The sequence below is a fragment of the Mirounga angustirostris genome, unplaced genomic scaffold (genome assembly GCF_029215605.1).
Source record: "Mirounga angustirostris isolate CCGP_5_RB_7025 unplaced genomic scaffold, mMirAng1.0.hap1 SCAF_13, whole genome shotgun sequence".
Taxonomy (NCBI): Eukaryota; Metazoa; Chordata; class Mammalia; order Carnivora; family Phocidae; genus Mirounga; species Mirounga angustirostris.
In genome coordinates this window covers 73,812,294-73,838,585 of record NW_026991721.1, presented here as the reverse complement: position 1 = coordinate 73,838,585, position 26,292 = coordinate 73,812,294, and the positions used below count along the sequence as shown (strand labels likewise).

Sequence of the window (26,292 nt, the reverse complement as noted above, 5' to 3'; positions counted from 1 at the left end):
TGTCTGACTGGCTAAAGCAACCTTTAATCACTATTTAATTATTAATTATTTAATTATTATTTTCAGCCCCAAATCTGGTGAACACTTTGCCATCTCTAACACCCTCAACCTTTGCGTGCCCCTGTGTTCTCTTCCTCTCTTCGTGCACCGCCCCCGTCCTTTCGGCCCCTTCATCCCACTGTTTGTCCGCACGCCTTTACTACCCCGTCTTCTCCACCACTCCTGTCTCACTCATCCCCATCCCTATGATCCTCGCCCTAGTATTCCCTTATTCCTCTCTCTTATTTCTAAAATTCCCCCCTCCTCCCAAGGGATCCTCGTCTCCCCCAGCCTCAGGGAGCCCTCTCACTCCTGGAAGGGCCACCTCCCTTTCCCAGCCCAGAGGCAGCGCGGGGTACGCAGCGAGCGCACGTAGCGAGCGCAGCGCGTCGGGGCTGGAGTCGGAGCGGAGGCGCGGGGTCCTCCCGCTCCTCGGTAGTCCCGGGCGCGGTGCAGTCTGGGGGAACATGGCCGCTTCCGGTCTCCCTCCCGGGCCGGCGCTGGCCTGACCGCGGCCCCTGCCCGGCGCACTCCGCCCTCCGCTCCTCCCGCCCCGCAGCCGCGGAGGTCGCTTCAGCCTTTCCCTCCCGCTGCCGCCGCCGCGCCATGGAGAAGAGCTCGAGCTGCGAGAGTCTTGGCTCCCAGCCGGCCGCAGCACGGCCGCCCAGCGTGGACTCCCTGTCCAGGTAACCAGGATGCCCAGGGCCCCGCCCAGCGCCCGAGAGGGATGGAGAGGGGCCGGGGACCCGCTGGATGGTGCCCCAACTCCTGGACTTGCTTCCCGAAGGCTGCGCCCAAGTTCCTTTCCAGGGACTTGGGAACCACTTCTTCCTCCCTCTTTGGGGTTTAGAGGCTGGGGAAAAGGGAGGTTAAAACTCACTGCTGCTTTATCGGTGACTCTACGTATAACGATCTCGTTTTATCCCTGGTTGAGGGAGCCCCAGTTCATTAGTTTCTCTTGTTTCTCATTCCCTCTCGAATTATTTTTTTGGACAGCCCTTCCCCCAGCCACCACCCCTCATTTCCTCTCAGCCTTTCTTTACTCTTTTCCAAACCATTCTCCAGTCTTTCTTCCATCTGTCCATGTTTCTTTGATTTTGGGATTCTTGCCCACCCTTTCCTCTTTTTTCCATCACTTTACTTCCATATCTCTTTAATGATTTTCCCTGTACTCTGACCCCTTCCCCCCATTTCGTTTTAAAAATGTAAATAAAAATGCCCACTGTACGTCTTTTCTAAATCTTGCAGCTGAAAGTCATTATCTAGGAATCTGAGCAGTCCTTAACCCGGAGTGAGTAATGAGTTGTAGTTTTCTTCCTTCTTGGGCTACCGGTTCTTCTGGTTATTTCTCTTGTTCCAGATGCGATTTTTTTTTTCCCCTGGAATTTTGAGGAGTACTTTAGTATGCAATTTTGTAGACAGCTGTTATGAATATTAACTAGACATGTTTTAGATGAATATTTTCCCTTTGGCTTTAAAATAGTGATTTAAAATTTTAGGAAGAAACAATAGAAGACCTGTGTTTGTTATGTAGCCACAATGAAATCAGGTTCTTTCCCATCAAAAAACAGTCTAATTATTATTAGAGAGTTATTGGATACTAATCCGTGTGAAAACACAAATTTCATTTTCCTCTGAATAAGTTGAAGTTTCTTTCTTTTAATTCATTTGGGACTCCACTAAATATGGGTGACACAGCTGTGTTTTCCTATTACTGTTCAGACCTTATGGGAAACTATTAGCTGATTCCATCATTATAAATTAGATTCTCTAAAGCACTCATAGCAACCTGCCCACACCTTTTTCAGAGTTCTTAACAAACAGTGTAATTGTTGGTTTAATTGACTTTTCTCCTAGGCTATAAGCTACTGGAGGACAAGGACCATATCTTACTTATCTTCTTGGCTCTAGCATTTAACAGAGACCCTACATGTCAGAGGTGCTCAATAAATTTTTTTTTTTGAATCTGTAGATGTAATTATCCAGGAGAGAAGAATTTTTCTTTGCATTCAATCATATATACTGTACATTTATTTCAGGTATTTAAAAAATTTTATGTTTATTACTCTGAAATTTAGGAAGTGGAGGATTTACATTCTCAGTCATAAAATTATGAAGAAAACAGGTTGGAAAATTGTAATTTTATAGGAAAGTTACAAATGGCAGCTATGGTTCAGAATAGAATGTAAAGAAAACAAGTGAAGCAACCAGTAATCTCACCCAAGCAAGAGGATTTAGAACCACAGGAGGCAGCATAGTCTGTTAGAATGAAGAATGTACTGGAAGTTAGGAGGCTCAGGGTCTTAAAAGTCCCTGGCTCTGCTAGCTTTTTGGCTTGTATCATTTAACCTTTCTAGTCTGCAGTTTTCTCATCTTTCAAAATAAAGAAGTTGATCTAGAAAACCTGTAAGGTCCCTTGGCAGTCTAAAGTTCTATCATTCTTTATCTCAATGACAAAAATGGTTAAGATGCATTCTTATCAACTACTAAGATATTCCCGTTACAGATTTTTGAAATTATACAAAATCCCTTTACGGATTTTGAAATTATACTAAATAAATAAATTTATTACAAATTAATGTATCTAATTGTACCATTTAAGTACATTTAATTCCCCCCAAAGAAAACCCAGTAACTTTAAAGTTTATATATGCATCTAATTCTTAATTAAAAAATTATGTTACTGACATATGAATTTGAGAAAACTAACTCTTTGAAAGAGTTTGGAGTAGAATATGTTAGCCTCGTCCTCTCTGGACAAAAATATAAGTATGATCTACTTTCCATAGGAAAATGACAGCTTTCATTCCTTTCCTCTGGAAGGTAGAAAAAATTACATTTATTGAATGTCTGCTATGTAGAATTCACCCTGCTAAATTTTTTCATGTCTTTTATTTTATGAATCATTACACCTGGTTGATCAGTATAGAATAGCTGCATTATAGACGCTTGTTAGCTTAAATTTAAACTTAATCTAGGCAAACAATCAATTGTAGATGATTCTGATACAGAGGCAGGGTAGACAACCATGATTATAATAGCTATGCTAAGTGGGTATCCAGTTGTTTAAGTTTTTACTTTGATAGTCTATGATAAAGCAGAATATCTATGTTTGGACTGTATTGTCTCAGCCTTTTGCGGAAATGTTGCCCTTAAATTGTTTATTTTTATGCCTTCTGTTTTTTACAATTAGGAAATTTTCAATTTCAAATTTTCAATTTTTCAATTAGGAAATTGCCATGTGAATTTGTTTTGATACCTCCTATACAATAATAGTTAATATGTTCAGTGTGTTCCATATGTCTTTTACAGACTAGATTGACGTAAATTTCTGCTGAGTTTAGCTCCAGGAAAAATTGTTTATTCAAAAAATGTGCTTCCTATTTGTTTGAAAATGCAAACTATGTAACTGCATGTTTCTCTTCAATTTAGCAAAAAGACTTCAGTCAGATTTGTAACTGAAGTTGGTAATGTATGCCTATCTAATTTCTTCAGGTACTTCTATTAGATGAATTCAGTTTAAATATTATATTTAAATGTGTTAATTTGTAAGTTTTTTATGTTTTTCTGGGAAATAGGAAGAATATAAATCTGAAAAATTTTACACTAATCCTGTTGGTTGCCCACTGTTTTTTTTTTTTTTTTTTTTAAGATTTTATTTATTTATTTGAGAGAGAATGAGATAGAGAGCATGAGAGGGGGGAGGGTCAGAGAGAGAGGCAGACTCCTCGCCGAGCAGGGAGCCCGACGCGGAACTCGATCCCAGGACTCCAGGATCGTGACCCGAGCCGAAGGCAGTCGCCCAACCAACTGAGCCACCCAGGTGCCCACCCACTGTTTTTTTGAAAATGACACACTCTATTGAAGTTGGTTGACAGGCTCTTGTGGGATCTGTAGTTCACTCCAAATGTATGTTGAGTCTTGGGGAGCCTCGGTGGCTCAGTCAGTTGAGTGTCCGACTCTTGGTTTCGGCTCAGGTCATGATCTCGGGGTCGTGGGATTGAGCCTGGAGTCGGGCTCTGTGCTTATTGCAGAGTCTGCTTGAGGTTCTCTCCCTCTCCCTCTGCTCCTCCCATGGGCGTGCACACTCTCTCTCAAATAAATACAGTTTTCAGATGTATGTTGAGTCTTGTCTGTCTATGTACCTATATATGTGGTCATCTCAGAGCTGCTACTGCTTCTGGCTTTGCCTTTTAGGTCATCATAGGCTTGATGCTTTTGGCCGCAAAAGAATGATTTAATTTTTTTATATGATATCCAGATAGCAGTTTCCTAATCAGCTATAGTTATGTCATCCTCCATCCTTAAAAAAAGTAACTTTCTTCGGTGAATCTTGCTTGGTGTTAGTCTACTTCAATGAGCTGTTCAGCAGCTCTTGTATATCCTGTGTTGTCCATTCTTCGATGTGTCCAGTCCCAGAGAGAGAGTTGTGAAAAAGTTCACTTCAGCACCCTGATAAGCTGCCTGCATTCCATAATTTAATTCTTGTTGCCCTTGCTCTGATTCTTGACATAAGTATGATTTATACAGGATATAGATAAAACAGTACTGTAGGCTAGATATGATAGCTAGGGTAGGCCTGAGCCTTAGAATTGTATAAGTTATACAGCAGGATTTGTCACTATATTGATATTATTTCTGCCTTCTTAGTCTGGCTTTCCATTTTTTCAGTTTGTACACTGTTATAAAATGCACTGCCTGAGTGGGTTTCTTTGATTATTTTTTATTATGCATAATCACATGCTATTATATCTAGTGCCAAATAGGTGTCTAGTAAATGCTTGAATAAAGAAATGTTGAATGTTCACTGCTCTCTTATTTGCTGTCTCCATTCAAAGGATTAAAAAGGGTTTTCTTATGTTGAATTTGGCCCGTAAAGACACAACTTCAAGTTCAAGCTAAAGTTATTCTTGCATGATGCCTCTTGACACACTGAGCTGATTTTATTGGCTACATTATCTTTTCTGTGCCCAGTCATATATTTTCACAACATTGTGTTCCTTTAACCTACCTGCTTTTCCATCTGCTACTCTTGATTATTTTGGTCTCTTTCTGTCTAACTTATCTTGTCAGTCATTTTATTTAATATCTGTTTCTTTCATCTTTTATATACCCTCATATACTCTAGTTATTCTGGGCACCAGTTGTTTGTCTCAGATTATTTTGGTTTATCAATTGATTTCTAGTCTATAAATTCATTAGCATTTATATTTACGTATTTATATATACTTACATTTAACTTAGATAAAAAAAATCAAAGTGTGGTACATTGAATATACTCAGAAAAGTAGTCTTCAACTAATTACATTTTTAAGTTACATGTCTTCCTTTAAAATTATCATCATCTGAAAACAGCAAATCCTGGTTGTTTCCATGAATTTTGATGGTACTTCTAGTCTGAAAAGGGAGAAGAGTTTTTAAGATTTCTGAAACACATTTTTTTGTAAGATTTCATCTCTAGTTTCAGCCTCAAGTTCTGTTCTAGAGCTGATATGTTGGTAGGAAATGTATTTTTGGGTTGTTTTCCAGTAGTGGTGATAGATTTGTGTCCAATCACACATTCTTACCCACTCCCTTTGTGACTCTTGGCATGTCTTCTGAGGCACCTGGCTAGGATTAGTGGTAGAAACTAGTTATGGAACTAAGTGAAACTCACAGGTTGAGCTTCCAACCTTGGCAATAGAATTAGCACCTTGTGTCAGACATTGGACATACTTACTTATTTTGTATTTCATTATTCCAGGACCCTAAAAATACTTGAAAGTTCTGTCAGATAAGATCCAATGTTATTGTGAACTTCAGTAATTACTGTATAGATTTTTTTCTGAAAGACAATTTAAAAGTTAATTACTAGTCAAAAGTATACAAGTGTACCAAAATTGAGATTGGGTCCCATATGTGTTTTTTTCTTTCCTCTTTATGCTGTCATCAGTAGTCTTCTATGTAGATCAGTAGTTCCCAGATCAGTAGCGTCAGCATCCTTTGGGGATTTGTTAAAAATACAGATTCCCTGGTCCTACCTCAGATGTAATTGGATAAAACACTCTGGCAGTGGAGCCTGCAGTTTGTTTAAGCAAGTCCTGCAGGTGATCCTAAACTAAAACTAGAGTTTGAGAACCACTGCCTTAGGTCTTTTACTAATTGTTTTCTAGTAACTCCATCAATATTTGTTGAAACAGACTAAGTTAAGGTCTGTGTTACTGCTACCATAAGCCTATTACTTGAAAGCATTTTTGTAGAAAAATTGAAGTAGTGAAAGGTAAAAGTCATCTCTTTAGGGATTTATGACATCTGGTTTTTAGGAAATTGCCTGAGGTTTTTTTCTTTCTCAGCTATGAGTAACACATCAGGAATACATGTTTTAGTTCTGTTCTTAAAAATAGGTCCTTGGGGCGCCTGGGTGGCTAAGTCGGTTGAGTGTCCAACTACTGGTTTCAGCTCGGGTCATGATCTCAGGGTCATGAGATTGAGCCCTGCAAGGGGCTCCGTGCTCAGCAGGGAGTCTGCTGGAGATTCTCTCTCTCCCTCTGTCTCTCCCCAACTCACGCGTGCACGCTCTCTCTCTCTCTCAAATAAATCTTAAAAAAAGAAAAAGGTCCTTGGTGAAATCCATTAGTGGTAACATAAATTAAAAAAAATATAAATAAGTAATTCCAGGAAGCCATCACCTGAACGAATGAAGTCTGGATTACGCCCAAGGGAAGGAAATAACCCAGATACAGATGTCCAGAAATCAGTAAGTTTATTTTGTAAAGCTGCCAAGTTCATGCTATTGTATTCAAAATCTCTAGGGCCAAAGGTTGCATGTGAATCAGGACTTGACCAGTGGAAATTCTTTAGATTTTAGTAGAGAGTACTTTTTCTTTTTAAGAAAATTAGTTTTGAATAGGTAAAGCACTTGCTATCTTTGTCCCATTGTTTGAATTAGTTAAATCTGTGGATAGGATTAAAAACTATTGAGAGTTGATAGTCAAGGATAGGCAGTGATTTTATAAGCCTGCTTCCCACAGGAAGTCAGGTTAAAAATGGAACTATCGGGAAAAAAAAAAGATTGGTACAAAATTATTAAAATCAAAGGGACTAGAGATGATGCCCTCTTAACGAAAGTAATAATCTCCGTTCCCTTTGCTATAACTTTATTAACGCAGAACTAGTCGTGCGGTCCCTCTGTGCTTCTGTGTGTGCCCGCTGCTGCCATCCCTACAGACCACGGATGTGCCGCCTTCGCAGCTCTTCCCCCACCCCGCACTTGGTAGCACCATGGCAGGCAACCTGATGACTTTTCAAAGGCTCTTACTGCAGATTAGCTCTTGCGCTATTTAAATACTTGTTAGCCTAGATTAGATAAGGGCAGATGCTATGTTTTCAGTATAATAAGAATTCACTTTTAAAGTATCTTTTGAACTATATACTTCAAAAACCCTAAATACTGATACTTGGAAAATTCCTCTTATTTTATTTTTTTAAAGTTAGGGTTTAGGTTTAACATTATAACAGAAAATCCAAACTAACTGTGGCCTAAAACAGATGATTTTAGTTTTTCTCCCATATAAAAGCCCAGAGATAGTCCATACTGATTGGATAGAGTGGACCTGAAGTATCAAGAACACAGACTCGGGCGCCCGGGTGGCTCAGTTGGTTGGGCGACTGCCTTCGGCTCAGGTCATGATCCTGGGGTCCCGGGATCGAGTCCTGCGTCGGGCTCTCTGCTTGGCAGGGAGTCTGCTTCTCCCTCTCCCGCTCCCCCCTCTTGTGCTCTTTCTCTCTCTCACTCTCTCTCTCAAATAAATAAATAAAATCTTAAAAAAACCCCCAAAAAACAAAACAAAACACAGACTCTTTATTGCAGTGTTACCTCATGAACCAAAATTGCTGTTGGAACTCTAACCATTGCATTTATTGTAGTCAGAAGGAAGGACGAAGGGAAGAAGAACGGCATGTTCTTTCTTAAGGGATACTTTTTTGAGGTTATATATAATCTTTTAAGCTTACATCCAGTTGGCCAGAACATGGTTCCATGGCCATACCTAACCACAAGGGAAGGCTAGGGTGTGTAGTCTCTTCTGGGAAGCCTGTGCTGAGCTAAAAATTGGAGGTTCTTTCTGTAGGAAATAGTAGAGAATGGGTATTGGAGATAGTTAGCAACTTCTCCATAGCATAAATGAATCATTTTAGCAAGGAAGACGTTTTCCGGTTAAAGTCAACAATACTTCACTTACGGCAGAGACATCCTTAGACTTGCAAGAGCAGTGACCAAAGTAGAAAATACGCTGAGAGACATGATATATTGTAGCAGGCCAGAAAAGAAAACTGTATCTTGGAACACTCTAAACTCAAGTTTTTTAACTTTATACTTTTTGTGTGTATTATCTTGGGCCAGATTTTTATAGTCCTAACCTGGGATCATAACATAAAAGGGATACATTTCATAATTGTCAACTCTTTAAGTGAAAGGCAGATGGAAATCAAATGAAGAATGATCAACTGTGCTATTTCATTTTTTATTTCATTTGAAGGGCTCAAGGAATTGCATGGTAAAGTAGTGGTGGTAATGAGGATGGTGGCCAACACTGCTTACTCTTCTGCTGTTTCCAGTTTGCTTCCCAGCCTTGTGTCCATGTGTTTTATCTCCCCCCAAAAATATTGCCTCAGGTTTCCACTTAGGTATTTTCTCTCATTTCATTTCTAAAGGTTTGGTCTCCATAGGGGAAATAAAACTGGCCATTTGGGACCATGTTAGTTTATGAATGCTTTTGCAATATTTTGTGTGTGCTTTTGTATCTTTGACCTTAAAACTTGAAAATTCAGAGAAATCCATGTTTATGCATTTTTGTTTCTGAACTTAGATATTAATATTTTAAGCATGTAACGTCAAACATAGGTGTTTAATCATTACATTTGGAAGTGGGTAGAAGAGGGTAGAGAAGTTTCCTCTGGATTGGTATGGCATTATTCTTTGGGCTCAGAGGATTTAAAAGGCATAAGTCACAAATATATCCATCTCCTTTCCTAGCAAAATTGCCTTCACAGACCACTGCAAGTAGGACTTTGTTAGAAGGTTGTGTATTAGCAAAAGGAATAATAACTTTGGCTGAAGACAGGCTAGTGATTTCAAGCCTTAATTTTCTTGAGTTAAGCAGGATGCCCAGCAAGGTCAAAAATAAAATTTTATATGATACAGATGTCCTCTGTTACTGGTATTAGATAATATTCTTCCATTATAACCAAAGGCAGTATGTAAAAATAGAAACACCTAGGATAAACTTTGCTTTTCAAGTGGTAGACAGTTGTTCTAGAAGTAAATATTATTGTTGTGATTGTTAATACTAATATAAATAGTAGCACTTAACATTTTTGAGTGCTTGCTGGGCATGGTGCTAAATCCCTTAATATGCATTTTCTCATATTATCATCATAATTATATAAAATAAACAGTATTATTGTTTCCATTTTACAGAGGAAAAAACCAAAGATTAGGGAGAGCAGTTTGACATTTGGACCCAAGTCTGTTTAATGTCAGGGTCTTTGTAAAGACCTGATCATGCCTGAAGACCTAGATCTAGGCCCAAACCATGTTCTAGGTCTAGACCCAAAAGAGGGCGATCCCAGGGCAGGATGACTGGGTGGTAGTGGCAAGGAAATGAGTTTCTTTGATTGGCTGCACTGATGAGCAGGAAAAGGCTAATGTATACACAGTACATCAGTGAGTCCAGAGTGTCCATATTTGGAGAGAATTTTCTGACTGAATGTTTTTTGCTTCTAACAGAAGACAGGTTGATTTTTTTTTTCTTTGCTTGATGATTAAGAGGATAGTGTCATTAGAACGATATTACATTTTGAACATCAGATACATTATGAAGCAGGTAAACATGGTACCAAAGCCTCCTTCCGCCGCTCCCTCCCCTGGAGGCTTTACAGAATAACTTAGAATACTTTACTGTAGGGTTCCTTAAGTATCTGAATTCCCCTAAGTTCCTTTGTGTGTTTGTTTACAGTTAATGTGTTAAGAGCCATTGACATTTGAAGATCATCAGAAGTGAAGATAAAACATCTCAAAAATTATAATGTAAGTGAATGGGAAAATGGAATTAAAAAATGGACAAAAGTTAATATTGTCACCGATATTTCTGGAATCCATATACTTTTATCCCAAATGAAATTTATGCCTTTGAGTAACCAGTAACTTCAAACTTTAGTCCCAATTCCAAGTCCCAGTCCTTAAAATTCTGTGTTCTCTTCTACCCGGAGTAAACAGTTGCTATGTTTTAGTCACCAGTAATTTTCCATTAAAATTCTTTTGGCTTCTGTGTACTGTTTTTTCCCCTTTTTCTCTTTAGTAGTTTGCTGTTTGACAACGGCTCATGTTATATTTGAAATTGAATGTGTGTAGAGACTGAGGTCTTTGCTCTTTGGCTGCTGACGTTTTACTCAATTTTAATTTTACTACCATTTTGTATGTTTCTTAGCTAGAAATATGACCAGTTTGCTAGCTAGCCTTCTCCCTTCCTCCCTCCCTCCCTTTCTTCCTCTCTATAAGTATTTGTTTAGCATCTACTATGGCCTGCACATTATGCTAGATCCAGAATTCCTAAGACCTTGGTACTGAAATGAGTTGTGTCATCTTTTTATACAGTTAGGGACATTAGAGATCATCTGGTGTGACTAGGACTTGTGATGACCTTAAGTGTGGCTGAGGACCATCTGCATATTTCAATTACCTGTGGTTCTTAGGAGACATTTAGCTTCCTAGCTTTCAGCGCAGACATTCTGAACCACTGGGAGTGGGTCCAAAAATCTGTGCTTAAAGTGAGTATCTTCAATCCAGATACTTTTTGGACTCTACACATTTGTATAGATGCAGGAAGAGACCTAGAGAAGTTTAATAACTTACCCAAAGGTATAGTATGTGTTAGAAGGCCAGAGACGATTGGTCTTGTTTCCTTCAAAGTCACAGAGCTAATTAATGTTAGAAGTGATCGGGCGCCTGGGTGGCTCAGTTGGTTAAGCGACTGCCTTCGGTTCAGGTCATGATCCTGGAGTCCCGGGATCGAGTCCCACGTCGGGCTCCCTGCTCGGTGGGGAGTCTGCTTCTCCCTCTGACCTTCCTCCCTCTCATGCTCTCTCTCATTCTCTCTCTCAAATAAATAAATAAAATCTTTAAAAAAAAAAAAAAAAAAAAAAGAAGTGATCTCCTGACTTCCAATTCTAGACTTCACTAAATCACATAGTGACTTCTTTTAGGCCAGGCAGCTTTCCTGTGTATATATAAAATTGTAATGAATCCGTTACTATTATTGAAAAAATTAACTAAATGCACATATGGGTTTTGTGCATGAAAAACATGGACTGTTTCTTCAGTAGATATGTGACTGGCTCTGATTTTGAAATCATTGGGTAGAAAAAGACCCTAGTAGTCCAAGTAGAGGAACCCCCCCACCCTGGCCCCTGCCATGGTACTATTCCCACTTGGCCTTTAAGTTTTATGCTTCTGAGAAGAAGGGATTTGATTTAATTTTTGAATGATGGTAGCTAGCATAGTGCTTTGCAAATAGTAGGTGCTTGCTCAACTGTAATATGAATAATTTAATGTTAAAACTTTGTTTTTTACCCCCTTTGGATTCTGTGAGGTACTTTTAGAAGTGGTTTTATTTTCTTGGTTCAGAATCTGATACTTTATATACCAAGCCAGAGACATTAAGCAATTGAAGTTATTTTATATTTTTAATACTGAATTATTATGGCTGATAGTCACAGTATCTTTGAGTGACTGAAATAGTCTAAATTATTTTCTGAACCATAAGAGTTTAACTTAGTTTTAGTATTGTGTATAGTTTATATTGTATTGTGTATGGTATACTGATAGTTACTGAATTATAATCTTACATTAGTAAAAGTAGTTGTCCAATTTTTGGGAGATACTCTGTAATTCTCGAATTTATTAGTAAGTTTAACTACAAAATGCCACTACCCAATTTTCTGGGTATTTTGAGACATGTCTTAATTATAAGATTTTAAAAAAAGTGATATTTTAAAATCACTTATTCATTTCTAATAGGTTTAAATGTTATGCATTTTCTTTCCATTAAATGGTTTTTGCTCTTTTTTAGCTACAGACCCAAAATCATAAATACGATAGCTCTAAAAGGGAACTTTATTATGTAGTCTAACTCCTTCATTTTTTATGTTGGGACACTAAAGAGTGTCTGAGAGTGGAAGTTTTTTTTTTTTTTTTAAAGATTTTATTTATTTGAGAGAGAGAGTGAGAGAGAGAAAGAGCACAAGAGGGGGGAGCGGGAGAGGGAGAAGCAGAATCCCTGCTGAGCAGGGAGCCCGATGCGGGACTCGATCCCGGGACTCCAGGATCATGACCTGAGCCGAAGGCAGTCGCTTAACCAACTGAGCCACCCAGGCGCCCGAGAGTGGAAGTGTTATGAATGTTAACATGTTTGTGAACAAACAGAACAATGTGATATTTCTATGATGACACGTGTGAAATGCTTTCAAAACTGTAAAATGTCACATAAATATAATGTATTATGATTACTGCTATGATGATCATATGTCTGCTGAGTTTCCTTGTGACTTAATTGAAAATATTCACTATCATTTAGTCTAAAATCAGAAAGAGAAAGACATATGTTTCTTGGTCTTTTCTCTTGTTTCTTGTGGTCAGATTTTACTAAGTCTCCTTTAAGCACATGGTTTTAGAATAGATACTTTGCAGGATACCTGAATTTCTCTTTCACTGTGTTAATCTAATCCAGATTGTCACCTTATAAAGTTACACAGAATACTCAGGGTGATGTTTCTATTTTGGAAGAGTTCTGTCAGCCATTTTCCATGCAAGAATGAATGAATGCTCAGTATTATCCCTCAGTGTAATCAAAGTAGCTAATAGTAATGTTAACACATTTGGGTACAGTTTTTGTAGCTACAACACTGTTTGTCCTACATCAGCTCCATTGTTTCTCATAACAGCTTCATGAGGTCAGTTTTCATCTGACAGATGAGTAACTGAAGCTCAGAGAAGTGACATTACTGTTCACTGTCTCCTGCTTATAAGAGATGGAACTGGAACTTTGACTCTAAATGCCATTGTTTCCACTGCCCAGCATGAATCATAACATGGAATTCTTGAAGTTTCATGGGGTATACATCTTGCTCTTTAAAGGAAATTCTGAATATTGGAAAATTGATGACAGGTTTATCTGGTCAGCCAGCCTAATTATTCAGTGCATACTTCTTTTTAGAAGTCTGACTCATGTTGCTACTCTTGAAGTACTAATAAGAGATGCAGGTATCTTTTGGATCAAAGACTCATTCTCAACATCATTATCAGGGTGTGCTGCTTAAAATTATTTGAGTGTTTAAATGTTTAAAATGATAGTAATTATAGTCTTTAGAAGTATATTGAACTATATAAACTCAAAAAAAAAATACTGTGATCCGATACAACACAGTGTACTGAAAAATCTTGATTCCTTCTTAGTCCTTGGTTCTTTAGTTCTGATTCTCCTTCTTGACTGTGACTCTGGATGTGTCACTTGATTTCTGTGAGCCCGATTCCCTCATCTGGAATAAGGGTAAAATGATACGTGCTATACTGCCTTTAAAGGATTGTTGTGAGGCCTAAATATGAGGATTGGTGATGACAATAAGAAAAAATAAAAAAACAGCTAACAGCTATGTAGTATGTACCGAGTGGTAGGCACTGTTTTAAATATTTTACATATATTAATTCATTTAGTTCTCGTAACAGTCCTGCAAAGTATAGGAATTATCATTATTCCCACTTTATAGATGAGGAAACTGAGAGGTGAAGTAACTTCCTCAAGGTCATACAGGGTAATTGAACCAGAATTCAGTACCAGGCAATCTAGCCCTAGAGTTGGTAGTATGTATGAAGATAATGTATGGATGAGAGCACTTTGACATTTGTAAATGACTATGCTAATGTTCAGTATTAATATTTAAACAAAACGTTTAAAAAGAGAGATGTGTTCCTCATCCTTATTATACAGATAGAGAAAAAAAAGGCAAAAACAAGTAAGAAAAAAGTGTCTTGTTATGATTTATGATTTTTAACAATTGACCAATCTCGTAGATTTGGAAGAGTTTTCAAAATTATGGAGAGATACATGACTGAATGATGCTAATACATTTGATTTTTAATTCCTTTTCAGGCTAGAACGAGAAAGAGACATTGAACTCTTTTCCTACTCAATGTTTTAACTTAATGGCTGCAAAACAAGACAAAATACGTGTGTTAATTTATGGGATTTTGAAGTTTGTGCAGAAAAGTTTTATCTCATTACACTGTAGGAGTGATCAATTAATAGTAATAATTAGTTTTTCTCTGTCTAGGATAAAACAAAAATCTCTCTAGATAATCTGAAGAATGGATAGGTGACTTTCTCATTTTAATACTTAATTCAGATTTGCATGCTGGGGTAAGAAAATTACAAGTGAGGTCATTTATCAAGGCATCAAGTCCCTATGTGTTTTCCGTTTGTCCAGGTAAAAGTGTTTTTGAGCAGGCATTTATTGCATAGGTCAACTCTCCTTTTTTAGTATTTTTGACCTTATATTTCAGTTTGGGTTGGAAGTGCTTGTTTCTAAAAGGAAATGCAATTTTAGAGTCGTGCGCTTTGAGTTCTAATGCTATGATCAATTTTCAGTTGAGTATGACATTTTCTCAGCTAAGCTGAAATATAAATAACTTTTCCCCTCTAGGCTACTTATGAATCCATATAAGTTTTAATTTTAGCTCTCGTCTGAGTTTGAGTCAGATTTAGAAGTTCTGAGAAATTCTTTTAAGAGGTTGCTGAGGGTGTAGGGATTGGCACTGGGACTCAGGGTGGGTGCCTCCTACTCCATTTTTACCCCATCCCCTATGGACACACTCCTTTTGGCTAGAATGCTTTGGCTTTTGCTTGTTTTACCTATTTATATTTCCAGATAAGAGCTTTGAAGACAAACTACTCTGCAGAAAAAAAGAGAAGTATGTAAGGCATTTCCTTTACAGCCTGGTTTTTCACACTTGCTGGTGGATTACCAAGTTATATACCCAGACTTTTATTTTGGGAAATATGGTTGTTAGACCTGAAAACAAAATAATGCAAATTAAACTGTACCCAAGGTCACATGTACCTTAGAACCTTGGGATTTTCCAGACTAAGTGCCAATGTGCTCCAGCTGTCCCAGAGCTCAGATCCCCTTTGTGTCTGAAGAATGCAAAATGTTCTCTCTCATCTCTGTCTATCCGATGCCATGGTGATAAGATCATTTATGCCATATCTTTTGTTCTACAGATTGGTTAAGAAATTTAGGATTCTGGTGTAGCATTTCAAAAAATCATTATAAGCTGTAAATTAATTTGTTTTTGGTAGTTGTTTTTCTGTTTCGGGGATCCTGCATATATTCTGACAATAAGTCTTTTGTTTCCCAATGTTTTATACACACTGCAGGCCTTTTATTATTTTTTTAATAAAATTTTGAACAGAATGACTAATAGAGCGTGAACAGTGGGTATGACACTGTAGTCCATTGTGTAAGTACTGAAAGCAAATTTGCATTCCTCGAAGAGCTTGTTCACAGTCAGAATATAGACCACATTCTTTAATGTTCTTGGGCAAACATGTTATGTATGTGCTCAGGACATTACTTACAAGAGAATACTTTTTAAAAAGAACCTTTTCTTTCCATGGAATACTGAGGATAAGTTAAATTGGCGGATAGGAGTGAAGCGGTTTAAATAAGGCAAGTGGTTTAGATTTTAATGTAATGACTATGGTCATTAATAACTGGAAATAAAAGACATGCAACCTCTCCCAAATCCTCTGGAGGCATTTGTTTACTAGGATATAGGAAAAGATAGGTGCCTTGTTTTCAGGTTGTTTTGAACTAAGAGTGTATAATGCTTGGTATATTTATCTGTACCTTTAGTTTTCAGACATACTTTTTCACTTTGGGTAGAAATGTTTTTATTGGATTTTGAAATATTAGATCAGGAGAGGTAAGAGTAAGTATATTTATGGCCTCTGTTAGGACTTCGATTTTATGTTTCTGTTTGTTATTATGAAATACCTCCAAGTGTACTGTGAATGACAATAAAGTAATGATAATTCCATTCACAGTCCAGCAAACCAGTAGAGCCAGAGTGGTTCAGTGCTTTGCTAAAGGATACATTGAAAAATACGGGTAATGGTTTTCTGATCAAAGCTTTTGGCAGTCTTCTGTTTGGATATATCAGAAGTTACATAAGGTGTGTAATATATGTATAAATATAAATATATAAAATATGAAGACATATATTTGTATGTATATAAGAACAAAAATATAAAAGCATGAATATAACATATTTATACATATACAAAAAACTTCACTTTGATATTTGTTCTTTAAGTGATTCATCAAACTTTTTTTTAAGTTTAAAAGTTTGTACATTCAGTTACCTTAATCAAATGAGGACAGTTTACAGTAAAGATCTAAGTGAAAAGTACTTTTAGGGCCAAGTGCTTTCGCTCCATTTTAATTTAATTAATGGATTCCTTCTTAAAAGGAGACCCTTACTTCTGATCTCATCTTGTTTTCCCTTCTGAAGAGGATACTCTTGTATTTCCACAATGCTATTTGTTGAACGTTTTCTACCACTACCAGTTATTTAGCACGAATAACTTCATATAGATCATGTTTTTGATCCTTATTACAGTCTTAGAAGGTATCATTATTTTATTTTATAAAGAAAGAACAGAGATTAAGTAACTTACCTGAATTATTATTTGCTAAGTGGTGAAACCCAAGTCTCTCTGACCCTGAAGCTTATGTTTTCGGCCACTAAGCACTTCAACATCTTGTTCTGTGCGTTGTTGTCCTCTTCTTTACTTTGCATCCTTTATATTCCTCCATTCCTATGCTGTACTACTGTGAGATACTTACAGATTTGGCACCTTCATTATTAGACTGTAAGTCCCTTGAAGGAAATGAATCTGTTTTCAGCTCTATCCCCAGTACATAATACATTGTTGATGTTAGTGGACATCTGTGGAAGAGATAGGTGGGAGGCTGTGATAAGGGAGACTCATGAGGTTCCTGCTCCCCAAATGGAGGGGAGACATGGGAAGAGCAGGAGGGCAGATGGCTAAGAGACTTCTAGTTGGAGGTTGACATTCTTAGTCTCCATCCTTCCAAGGAAGCTGAAGGGTACTTTGAGGCATGGCAATATTTGGAGGTGAGAAGCTGCCTCTCTGGAGGCAGATTTCTCTACCTTTACAGCATTAACAATGATGCTTGTAAGTTTAGTAGTATTGAGGCATGAAGTACTTCTGTAGTAGGTGCCAAAATTTATTTGTTTGGACATAATGGTCTTAATTTGCAAGTTTTTAGCTTGACTAATTCTCAGGAATGAGTATAATTTTTAAAAAATGTCCTAACTGAAACAAAAAATAGAAAAATGGAGAGGACTTTATCTTACTTATGTAATGATACTCATTTGAAAAGCACCTAAAGAGTAATTCCTATCCCCCTACCAACAATTAGTTTGTATAACTCTGTTCACCTAAATGCTGTACTTTGAAATAGTAGAACTTATGAGACCAAAAGGGTGGAGCACTGTTCTTAGGAATAGTGTGGCAAAGGAAAAAGACATTCTGTTATAACAACAGCAGACCAGTAAGTGTAGGGGGAATGACTAAGAGTCAGATGATGGGATTTCTGTTTTGATCTTGTGGTGGAAGGAAAACTGTGTCACTCTGGCTAAGACAGTGGCAGGGCTATTAAAAAACAGAGTATGACTAGTGCTGTTCTGTATTGTGCCTTTCTTACTCACTGTAGACCTAAGTTCTGTTCTTCTGTATGTATGTGTGTATGTGTGTTCATTTGGTTATTTTGTGGAACCAGAAGTTAGCATTTAAATAAGATTGATTTGATTCTTTTTAATTAGGAATCAAGAGAATAATCTGGTTTAGGATGGAGTGAGGAGTGGGTTAAGGAGGGGGGAATTCTGGTGAGAGTGACTTCCCATTCACAAGGGCCATTGCTCTGCAAATTTGGATAAATGCATTTGTGAATGTAAATTGTTTGCATGTTCATGTAGTCTTTAACTGCTCTTCCTAAGAGTTGATAACCAATCAGAATTTAGTACGTTAGACTACAATTATAGTTTTATTCTAAGAGGTATTTTGAGCCTCTTAGGAAATGGAGTCTATATATGAATAAGTGTAAAGAATAATTGGTATTATTAACATGCATATTGCATAGTGCTAGTTATCTTTTGATCAGTTTTGTTGCTTTTGAGAAAATATTCTTTCTATAACAACTTGATTACTTTCTAAAATGTGTGTTTTATTATAATTTTTTTTGACATAGCACACTCGACTTATCTGAATAAAGGTATTAATGCTCTTGAGGGCAGGAATATGTTTTGCCTACCCTAGAGATATTATGACTGTTTTTATTTGAAAGTACACTTAACTCTCCATTATTCTGAATCTTTTTTTTGCTACTTTAAAAAAAAATTTAAATTCAGTTAATTAAATTATAGTGTATTACTAGTTTCAGAGGTAGAGCTCAGTGATTCATCGGTTGTATATAACAGCCAGTGCTGTTATACATCAACAATGTATTATGTACTGGGGATAGAGCTGAAAACAGATTAATTTCCTTCAAGGGACTTACAGTCTAATAATGAAGGTGCCAAATCTGTAAGTATCTCACAGTAGTACAGCATAGGAATGGAGGAATATAAAGGATGCAAAGTAAAGAAGAGGACAACAACGCACAGCGTGTCCTCCTTAATGCCCATCACACAGTTAGCCCATCCCCCCATTGATCTCCCCTTCAGCAGCCCTCAGTTTGTTTCCTATGGTTAAGAGTCTCTTATGGTTTGTCTCCCTCTCTGATTACATCTTGTTTTGTTTTTCTGTCCCTTCCTCTATGCTCCTCTGTTTTCTTAAATTCCACATATGATTAAAATCATGTGATAATTGTCTTTCTCTGATTGACTTATTTCGTTTAGCATAATACCCTCTAGTTCCATCCATGTCATATGGCTTATATATTTAACCTTGTCAGTGTTTCTTTCTTTTTTTTCTTTTTTTTGTACCTCCATTGAAGGACTGATAGGAAGAGAAGGGAATCATGATTATAACTTAATTTTATTTCTTTTTTAAATTTAATTTATTTAGTTATTTATTTTTTAAGATTTTATTTATTTGACAGAGAGAGAGAGAGCAGGAACATAAGCAGGGGGAGTGGGAGAGGGAGAAGCAGGCTTCCCGCTGACCAGGGAGCCCGATGTGGGCTTGATCCCAGGACCTCGGGATCATGACCCGAACCGAAGGCAGATGCTTAACGACTGAACCACCCAGGTGTCCCATTATTTCTTTTTTTTAAAAAAAGATTAACTTATTTATTTAACAGAGAGAGAGAGCACTAGCAGGGGGAGTGGGAGAGGAAGAACAGGCTCCCCACTGAGCAGGGAGCCCAATGTGGGGCTTGATCCCAGGACCCTGGGATCATGACCTGAGTGGACAGCAGATGCTTAACTGACTGAGGCACCCAGGCACCCCTTAATTTTATTTCTTAATAACAACTCTGATTAGAGATTTGAGCAGAAAAGTGACCACACTAATTAAAAATGAGGAACAAAATCTCATGTTGCAGTTGGGTGAGGGTCTTTCCATGGTGAAAGTTTATGCAGTATAGCTAAGAAATGATATGGAAGGACAAGTCTTTGAATCACATTTACATGTGGGGCAATAGTTCATTTGTATATGTGTGTGCATGTGTGTGTGGGGGAGGAAAAAATTGGGGGCATTTTAACTATCAAGAGATGAAGGGATATAAAACATAGTGAAACACAGTTTAGCACATATTTCCAGTATTTAGAACTGTAACTCTTCAACTCATTTGTGATCCCAGAATTTTGCTTTTGCTCTGAATCGTAGAATCTTAGCTTTGAACTTTGAGACCATCTTGTATTGCAACTCAACCCTTTAGTCTTCCTTATGATTCGAATGTCACCATTTTGACATTGAATTCTTTTGAATGTCATTGAATAACATCATTCACAAAGCCCTACGTCTTCAACACTTCCTGCTCTGTTTGGAAGACCACTGTCATGATGAAAAGAGGACGTGGATATAAGAAATGATGCTTTTTGTAGCCAGTCAATTAAATGGAATATGGATAATGGAGAATGATGGCTTAGTTTGGAAGCATAATTGTATTTTTCAGTTAAGCATGCATTTGGAGAAATCTGTGCGTGTAGGGGCAGGGGAGGTGGCATTTACTGACTGAGGCAGATACTATGCAATGAATATAATTTTATTTGAATAGTGACACCACAGTTCTTCTAATCTTGGCTGAACTCTCTCTGTGAAACTGTTACAAAATAAGGGCCATTTAAAAGTGTATTTGAGGGGAGCCTGGGTGGCTCAGTCGGTTAAGCATCTGCCTTCAACTTGGGTCATGATCCCAGGGTCCTGGGATTGAGCCCCCACATTGGGCTCCTTGCTCAGCAGGGAGTCTGCTTCTCCCTCTCCCTCTGCCTCTCTCCCCAGCTTGTACTCTCTCTCTCAAATAAATAAAATCTTAAAAAAATAATAAAAATGTATTTGGACCACTAATCTATGAATCTTAATATATCATCTTTTCATTTGTTTGCCCAAATTCTTAAGTTGGCTTTTGCCAAAAATGAGATGCCATGATTTTTTTTTTCATATTTTATGACATTCCCCACCATTCTTTTATTCTTTGTATTGATTGAATTGATCATCTCAAGTATGTATTTGATGTTTTTTTTCCTGTAAATCAGTTTTTCCTTTAAGTTACTCTAGTGTAAATAGATCAGGCCTATTATTTTATTGATGCCATTTTTTTTTTTTAAAGATTTTATTTATTTATTTGAGAGCGAGAATGAGAGAGAGTACATGAGAGGGGGGAGGGCCAGAGGGAGAAGCAGGCTCCTCGCTGAGCAGGGAGCCCGATGCGGGACTCGATCCCGGGACTCCAGGATCATGACCTGAGCCGAAGGCAGTTGCTTAACCAACTGAGCCACCCAGGCGCCCTTGATGCCATCTTTAATACAACGGCTATGTTTTAAATGCTAATCTCTAAAGAGTTCTCATTTTCATTTGGGAAGTTTTCTTGGTGACTACGGGTTTATCGAGTTTGTGCATTTTATCAAACTAGAAAACATACATTTGCTTGACAACATTAGCAAAGAACCAGTAAGAAATAGCTATGAATTAAGGATGAATGTGCTGAATGAATCTGGAAAGTCTTCCTGAAAAGATGTCTTGTTTCTTAGAAAGCCCCATACATATTTATTTTTTTGCTTTAAACTTAAGTCTTAAAACATTTTAACAGTAACTTCATTTTCCACATTTTAGCACATTATCAGTTGCAGGATTCCCACCCCACCCCCCCTTTTTTTTTAGTAATGGGATTTACCTATAAAAGAATCTTACAATACAGATAGCATTTTCAGTTGTTTTTTATAGCTACCCAGTGAGATAAAAAGAGCAAGTATTTTTATTTCTACTTGTAATATGAAGTCAATGCTCTGAAAGGCTAATCATCTTTCCATGATTTATGAGACCAGTTTTTTTCTTTCTCTTCTTGTAGTTTAAACTCACATGTCCTGATTGGAGTGGGAGAGTAGCTTATCTATGTGCTAGCATTTGCCAAAGTATCCCTTGCTTCATATGGTGAAGATGCTTTTTTAGTATGATGATACAATCCACTATTAAATGCTTAAGTGTGGACATCCTTTTTTGGTTATGAAATAAAGTAGTACGTGGAATTTGTGATGAAAGCAGAAAGGATCTATGTTTCCAACAATGATTTAATAATTGGAATGGATTGCTAGAAGGGAAATATAAAATTTCCTTCTCTAGAGGTTATTTTTGTTTGCTTGTCTTTTTCTTTAAAGATTTTATTTATTTATTTATTTATTTATTTATTTATTTATTTATTTATTTGAGAGAGAGTGTGAATAGGGGAGAAGAGCAGAGGGAGAGGGACAAACAGACTCCATGCTGAGCATGGAGCCTGATGCAGGGCTCAGTCTCACAACCCTGAGATCATGACCTGAGCCAAAATCAAGAGTCGGACACTTAAACTGACTGAGCCACCCAGGCACCCCTGCTTGTTTTGTTTTAAATGAATTGTATTAAGTTTTCTGTGGCAGAGACTGTTTGATTATGGACAATTTAGTTCCTTGGTTCCTTAAGGATCAAATTATTAGAGTCTCATTTGTTTTACTCCTCCAGTCCTATGTTTGACCTTATTCTGATAAACTAGCATTTTCTGATGGCAGTAGGAGGTGTCCTATTCCAGTCTCCCTTGGTAAAAATAGTTTACATAGTTTTGTTGTTTCTGTTTGTCAGGTAATGTGCTAAACTCTTTGCATGCATTATTTCATTTAATCTTTATAAGTAGGTGAACTCTTCCTGGCATATTGTAAGCAGTCAGTAATTATTAACTAAATGGAGGAGATATAAAATAAATAAGTAAAACACAAAGTATGTCAGATGATAATAAGCACTCTAGGGAAAATAAAGCAGGATGGGAATAGGGAATGAGTTTAGAGTGGTTTGCACTTTTAAATAAAATGACCAGGGATGGTCTTACTAAGAAGGGGAGCATTTGCGCAAAGAAGCCAAAGGAAGTGAAGGAAAAAAAAACCAGGGGAAATATGGGAGAAGAGAGTTAGAGATAACTGATGTGTTTGAGGACCAGCAGGCGTCTATTATAGTGCAAGGGAGCAGAAGGAAGAATAGTAGAAGTTAAGATCTGGGAGGCTAGGGTGGGAGCAGATTGTGAAAGGCCTTATAGGCCATTTTAAGGACTTTGGTTTTTATTCTGAGTGGGATGGGAAGGTAGTGGAAGGTTTTTTGCAGAGGAGTGACAATATCAGCTGTTTCAAAAAGGATCACTCCAGCTGCTGGGTTAACAACAGACTGGGATGAGAGCTGAGGGTGATCTGGCTGTCTAGGCGAGTGTCCCCTTCCTCCCTCACCATTCCATGTGCATGCCTCCCAAAGCTGTTTTCTCAGTTGAAGAGGATGACTGTCCCTGATAGAGGAGGAGCGTTCTTCTTAGGTCAAGGGTATACGAGTAGCTGCGCTGCCCGGCTCTTACCTCCAAACAAGCTCTCAAGGTGCATTAGGGTAGTTGAGTTTCCAAGACTCCAATTACATCCAAATGAGGTGCTGCATGAGGCAGTCTGCATTTCTTAAAAAAAAAAAAGAACCAAAAACCCCACAAAAACAAACAAAAAACAGACTGGGATGCAGAAGCAAGGAAACTGGTTTACAGGCAATTGGGATCATCCAGAGGAGGGAGATGATAGAAGAGATGGAGAGACGTGATTGGATACTGGACATGTTTTGAAGGTGCAGCCAACAAAATTTCCTGACTCCAGAGTTTTTGGTCCAAGAAAGTAGAGAAGGACAGGATTACCATTTACTAAGATGTTAGAGCTGGTTTCAGGACAAAGAGTAGGAATTTGGTTTTGGGCATCTTAGGTGTCCACCTGGAGGTGTTAAATAGGTTATTAGAATCTGGAATTCAAGAGAGAAAACTGGGATAGCACTATAAATTTGGGTTGATCAACTTAATGCTGTTAAAGCAGTGAGACTGGGTGAGATTATTAAGGAGGGGAGGTATACATAGAGAAGATAAGAGGTCAGGGACTGAGAGTTTAGGGGTACTCCAATGTTAAGAGGTTAAGAAGGTGAGAAGGAACTATAGGAGATCTTTGAGAAAGAGTGGCTAGTAGTTAGTAGGGTAGCCATGAGTGTAGTGTTTTGGAAGCCAAGTGTAGAATGTATTTCAAGGAGGAAAGATCAATTATCAGTTAAATGCTGCTGATAGATGAGGACTAAGTATTGACAACTGAGTTTAACAAAGTGGATGTTCTTGATGACCTTGACAAAAGCATTTTTGCTGGCCTGATGGAAATGGGCTCAAGAGAGAATGAGAAGTCAGGAATTGGAGGCAGTGAGTATAGACATCTCCTTCAACGAGTTTTGCTAGAAAGAAGCTCAGAGAAATGAAGTGATATCTGGAGAGGTTGAGAGAAATAACATGTTTTTATGCTTGTTGGAATGATTGTGTAGAGAAGGACAATTTTATGATGCAGGAACTGGAGGGAAGAATCGCTGGAGATTTTCTTGTATAGATGAGACGAGCTGGAGTTCAGTGGATGGGCTAGCTTACCTGAGAGTATAGACAGTTTCTCCAAAGTAAGAGATGCACGTGGGTTGTAGTTGGGGAGCTTATGGAATATCTCCTTTGATTCCTTCTATATTTTTCAGTGAAATAGGAATGTAGATCATCTACTAAACTGCGGGATGGAGAGGGCGGTAGAGAGTGAAGAAAGAAAAGACTGAAAGAAAGACCCGAAATAGTTGAGAAGAATGGGAGAGCATATGGACTGGGGAAATGTGGTGTGATTGCTGAGCAGTGCTAAGGACCTAGTTGAGATAAGTTAGAATTCAAAGCCAGTCCAGGCTCTATGGTTGTATGGTTTTCTCTGTACTGATTCATCTGTGTGGGTGCTGGTCTGAAGTAGGCAGAGAGGTGGCTTTAACTAGCATTTGGGTATTGCCAGGTTAGTACCATGAAGCAATCAAGGGCAAGGGAGTGATTGTCATAAGAGGCCAAGAAGTTAATAATTGGGGAAAGACAGAAGTGAGGACATGAAATAATAGTAGTGGAGGTCTTGGCAGGATTGAACAATTAAATAGATTAACTGGTATGCTAGAGAGAAGGAGCTGGAGGTCAGACAGTGGAATGTTTGAAATTTAAATTAAGGAGGGCTTACAGTTAATTGGTACTACCAGTGTTTAGGGTATGATTGTAATCTCTGAGGTAGAATGGAGGACAAGATCATTGGAGGAGAGGAGGTCCAGGAACTGAGAGGCCAGGATGTTGGATGCTCATTGATATTGGATATTGAAATCAGTAAGAATTATGGCATTGTATTAATATTAAAATGATGTGAGCCTGGAGCTAATTCTTCAGGGAATGAGAGAGAGTGACTTAGAGGTTAGTAGATGACGTCAACAAGGACTGGTCGTGGGTGGTATAGTCTAATGGCAGGAGATTGAAGGCTTGGGGTTGTTTCTAAACACAGACAGGAAGAGTAGTCTGCAAGTGGCAATGAGGAACAACACCCAGTTTGCAGACACAGTGGTGGGAGAGGGGCATAGGACAGAAAATGAGGCCTTATTTTTCCATTTAAAAGATCTGTGGGGAGAGCAGTGACCTTGGGAAGACCAGGCTTTAGTTAGAGTGAAAAAGAGGCCATTTGAGAGAGAGTAGAGGAAATTTTGCTGATGTTTGACCTTGAAAATCCAAAGTACAGGAGTTGGGGGTGAATGGAAGATAGGATCAGAAGAGGCAATGAGGGTCTGCAGTTCTGACTTCTTGCGGGAACTGTTGAAAACAGAGCTAAAGGATATGATGAAGTTAGTCCTTACATTTTTTTAAGATGGAGTATGGTGAGACTGTGAGTGTTGAGGCGGGAGGGAGGGTTAAGATCCTGCACAGGTCACCCACAGTTCTGGGGGTACCTCTTTACTTTTCCCAGTGGTGGTGGTAAGGCCGGGGGAGAGATGGAGGGACAGTCTTACTCCTCCAGCATTTGGATTTCTGATGCCCTTTCTTAACTCCTGCTGATGGAGGGTAGGTGCTGGGGAAGAGTGGGTGGCCTTACTTGGAACACAAGGAGCTGAATAAATGACCAAGTATATGAAGTAGATTTTATCATCTCCATTTTACAGGTAAAGAAACTAAGACTCAGAGAGGAAGAGCCTCCTGCCCAAGGCCACATGGCTAGTGAGTGGAGTAAAAGGAAATGAAGCACTTGTACATAGTGAAATGAATTAGGAGTCAAAGAGTAATAACCTTCTGTCAGATAATACTAGATTGTCATTGGAGCCTTATCTTTATTTACTTCAGATCCTGCAATACCACTTGGCTTTATATTGAATTCTAAATGAGGGATTTAAGTAACAATCTAGTCTTCTCATAGACTGTGTTCTCTGTGTTTGTTGTCTAAATACTTAAAGGAATTATGGGAAACGGGCCTAAAGGTACTGATTTCTGGTAGTCTTATTCTTAACCCACATCTAAATCCAGTTCAGCTTTATCTTCTCCGAGGAGTATTCTTTGATTGTTCTTAGCTGATCTTCATCCTTACGCAGTGAGCTTATGTGGGAGAAGTCTTGGTGTGTCTGTGTT

The 26,292-nt window shown here is 38.1% G+C and overlaps 1 protein-coding gene across 3 annotated transcripts in view; it reads left to right on the top strand.

Moving 5' to 3' along the window:
* The first annotated feature begins 211 nt into the window (after positions 1 to 211).
* The window catches only part of MTMR2 (myotubularin related protein 2), a 117,033-nt gene continuing 90,952 nt past the window's right edge, over positions 212 to 26,292 (top strand). Inside the window, exons 1-2 of one of the 3 annotated variants that reach the window (XM_064577179.1) lie at positions 215 to 725; positions 10,035 to 10,105. Coding sequence is in view for 1 of the 3 variants with exons in the window: in XM_064577178.1 (XP_064433248.1) it covers positions 646 to 725 (80 nt within the window). In the remaining 2 variants the exon portion in view is untranslated. Of the gene's footprint in view, positions 726 to 10,034; positions 10,106 to 26,292 lie in introns of all 3 variants that reach the window. The other 2 variants (XM_064577180.1, XM_064577178.1) reach the window with 2 other exon arrangements.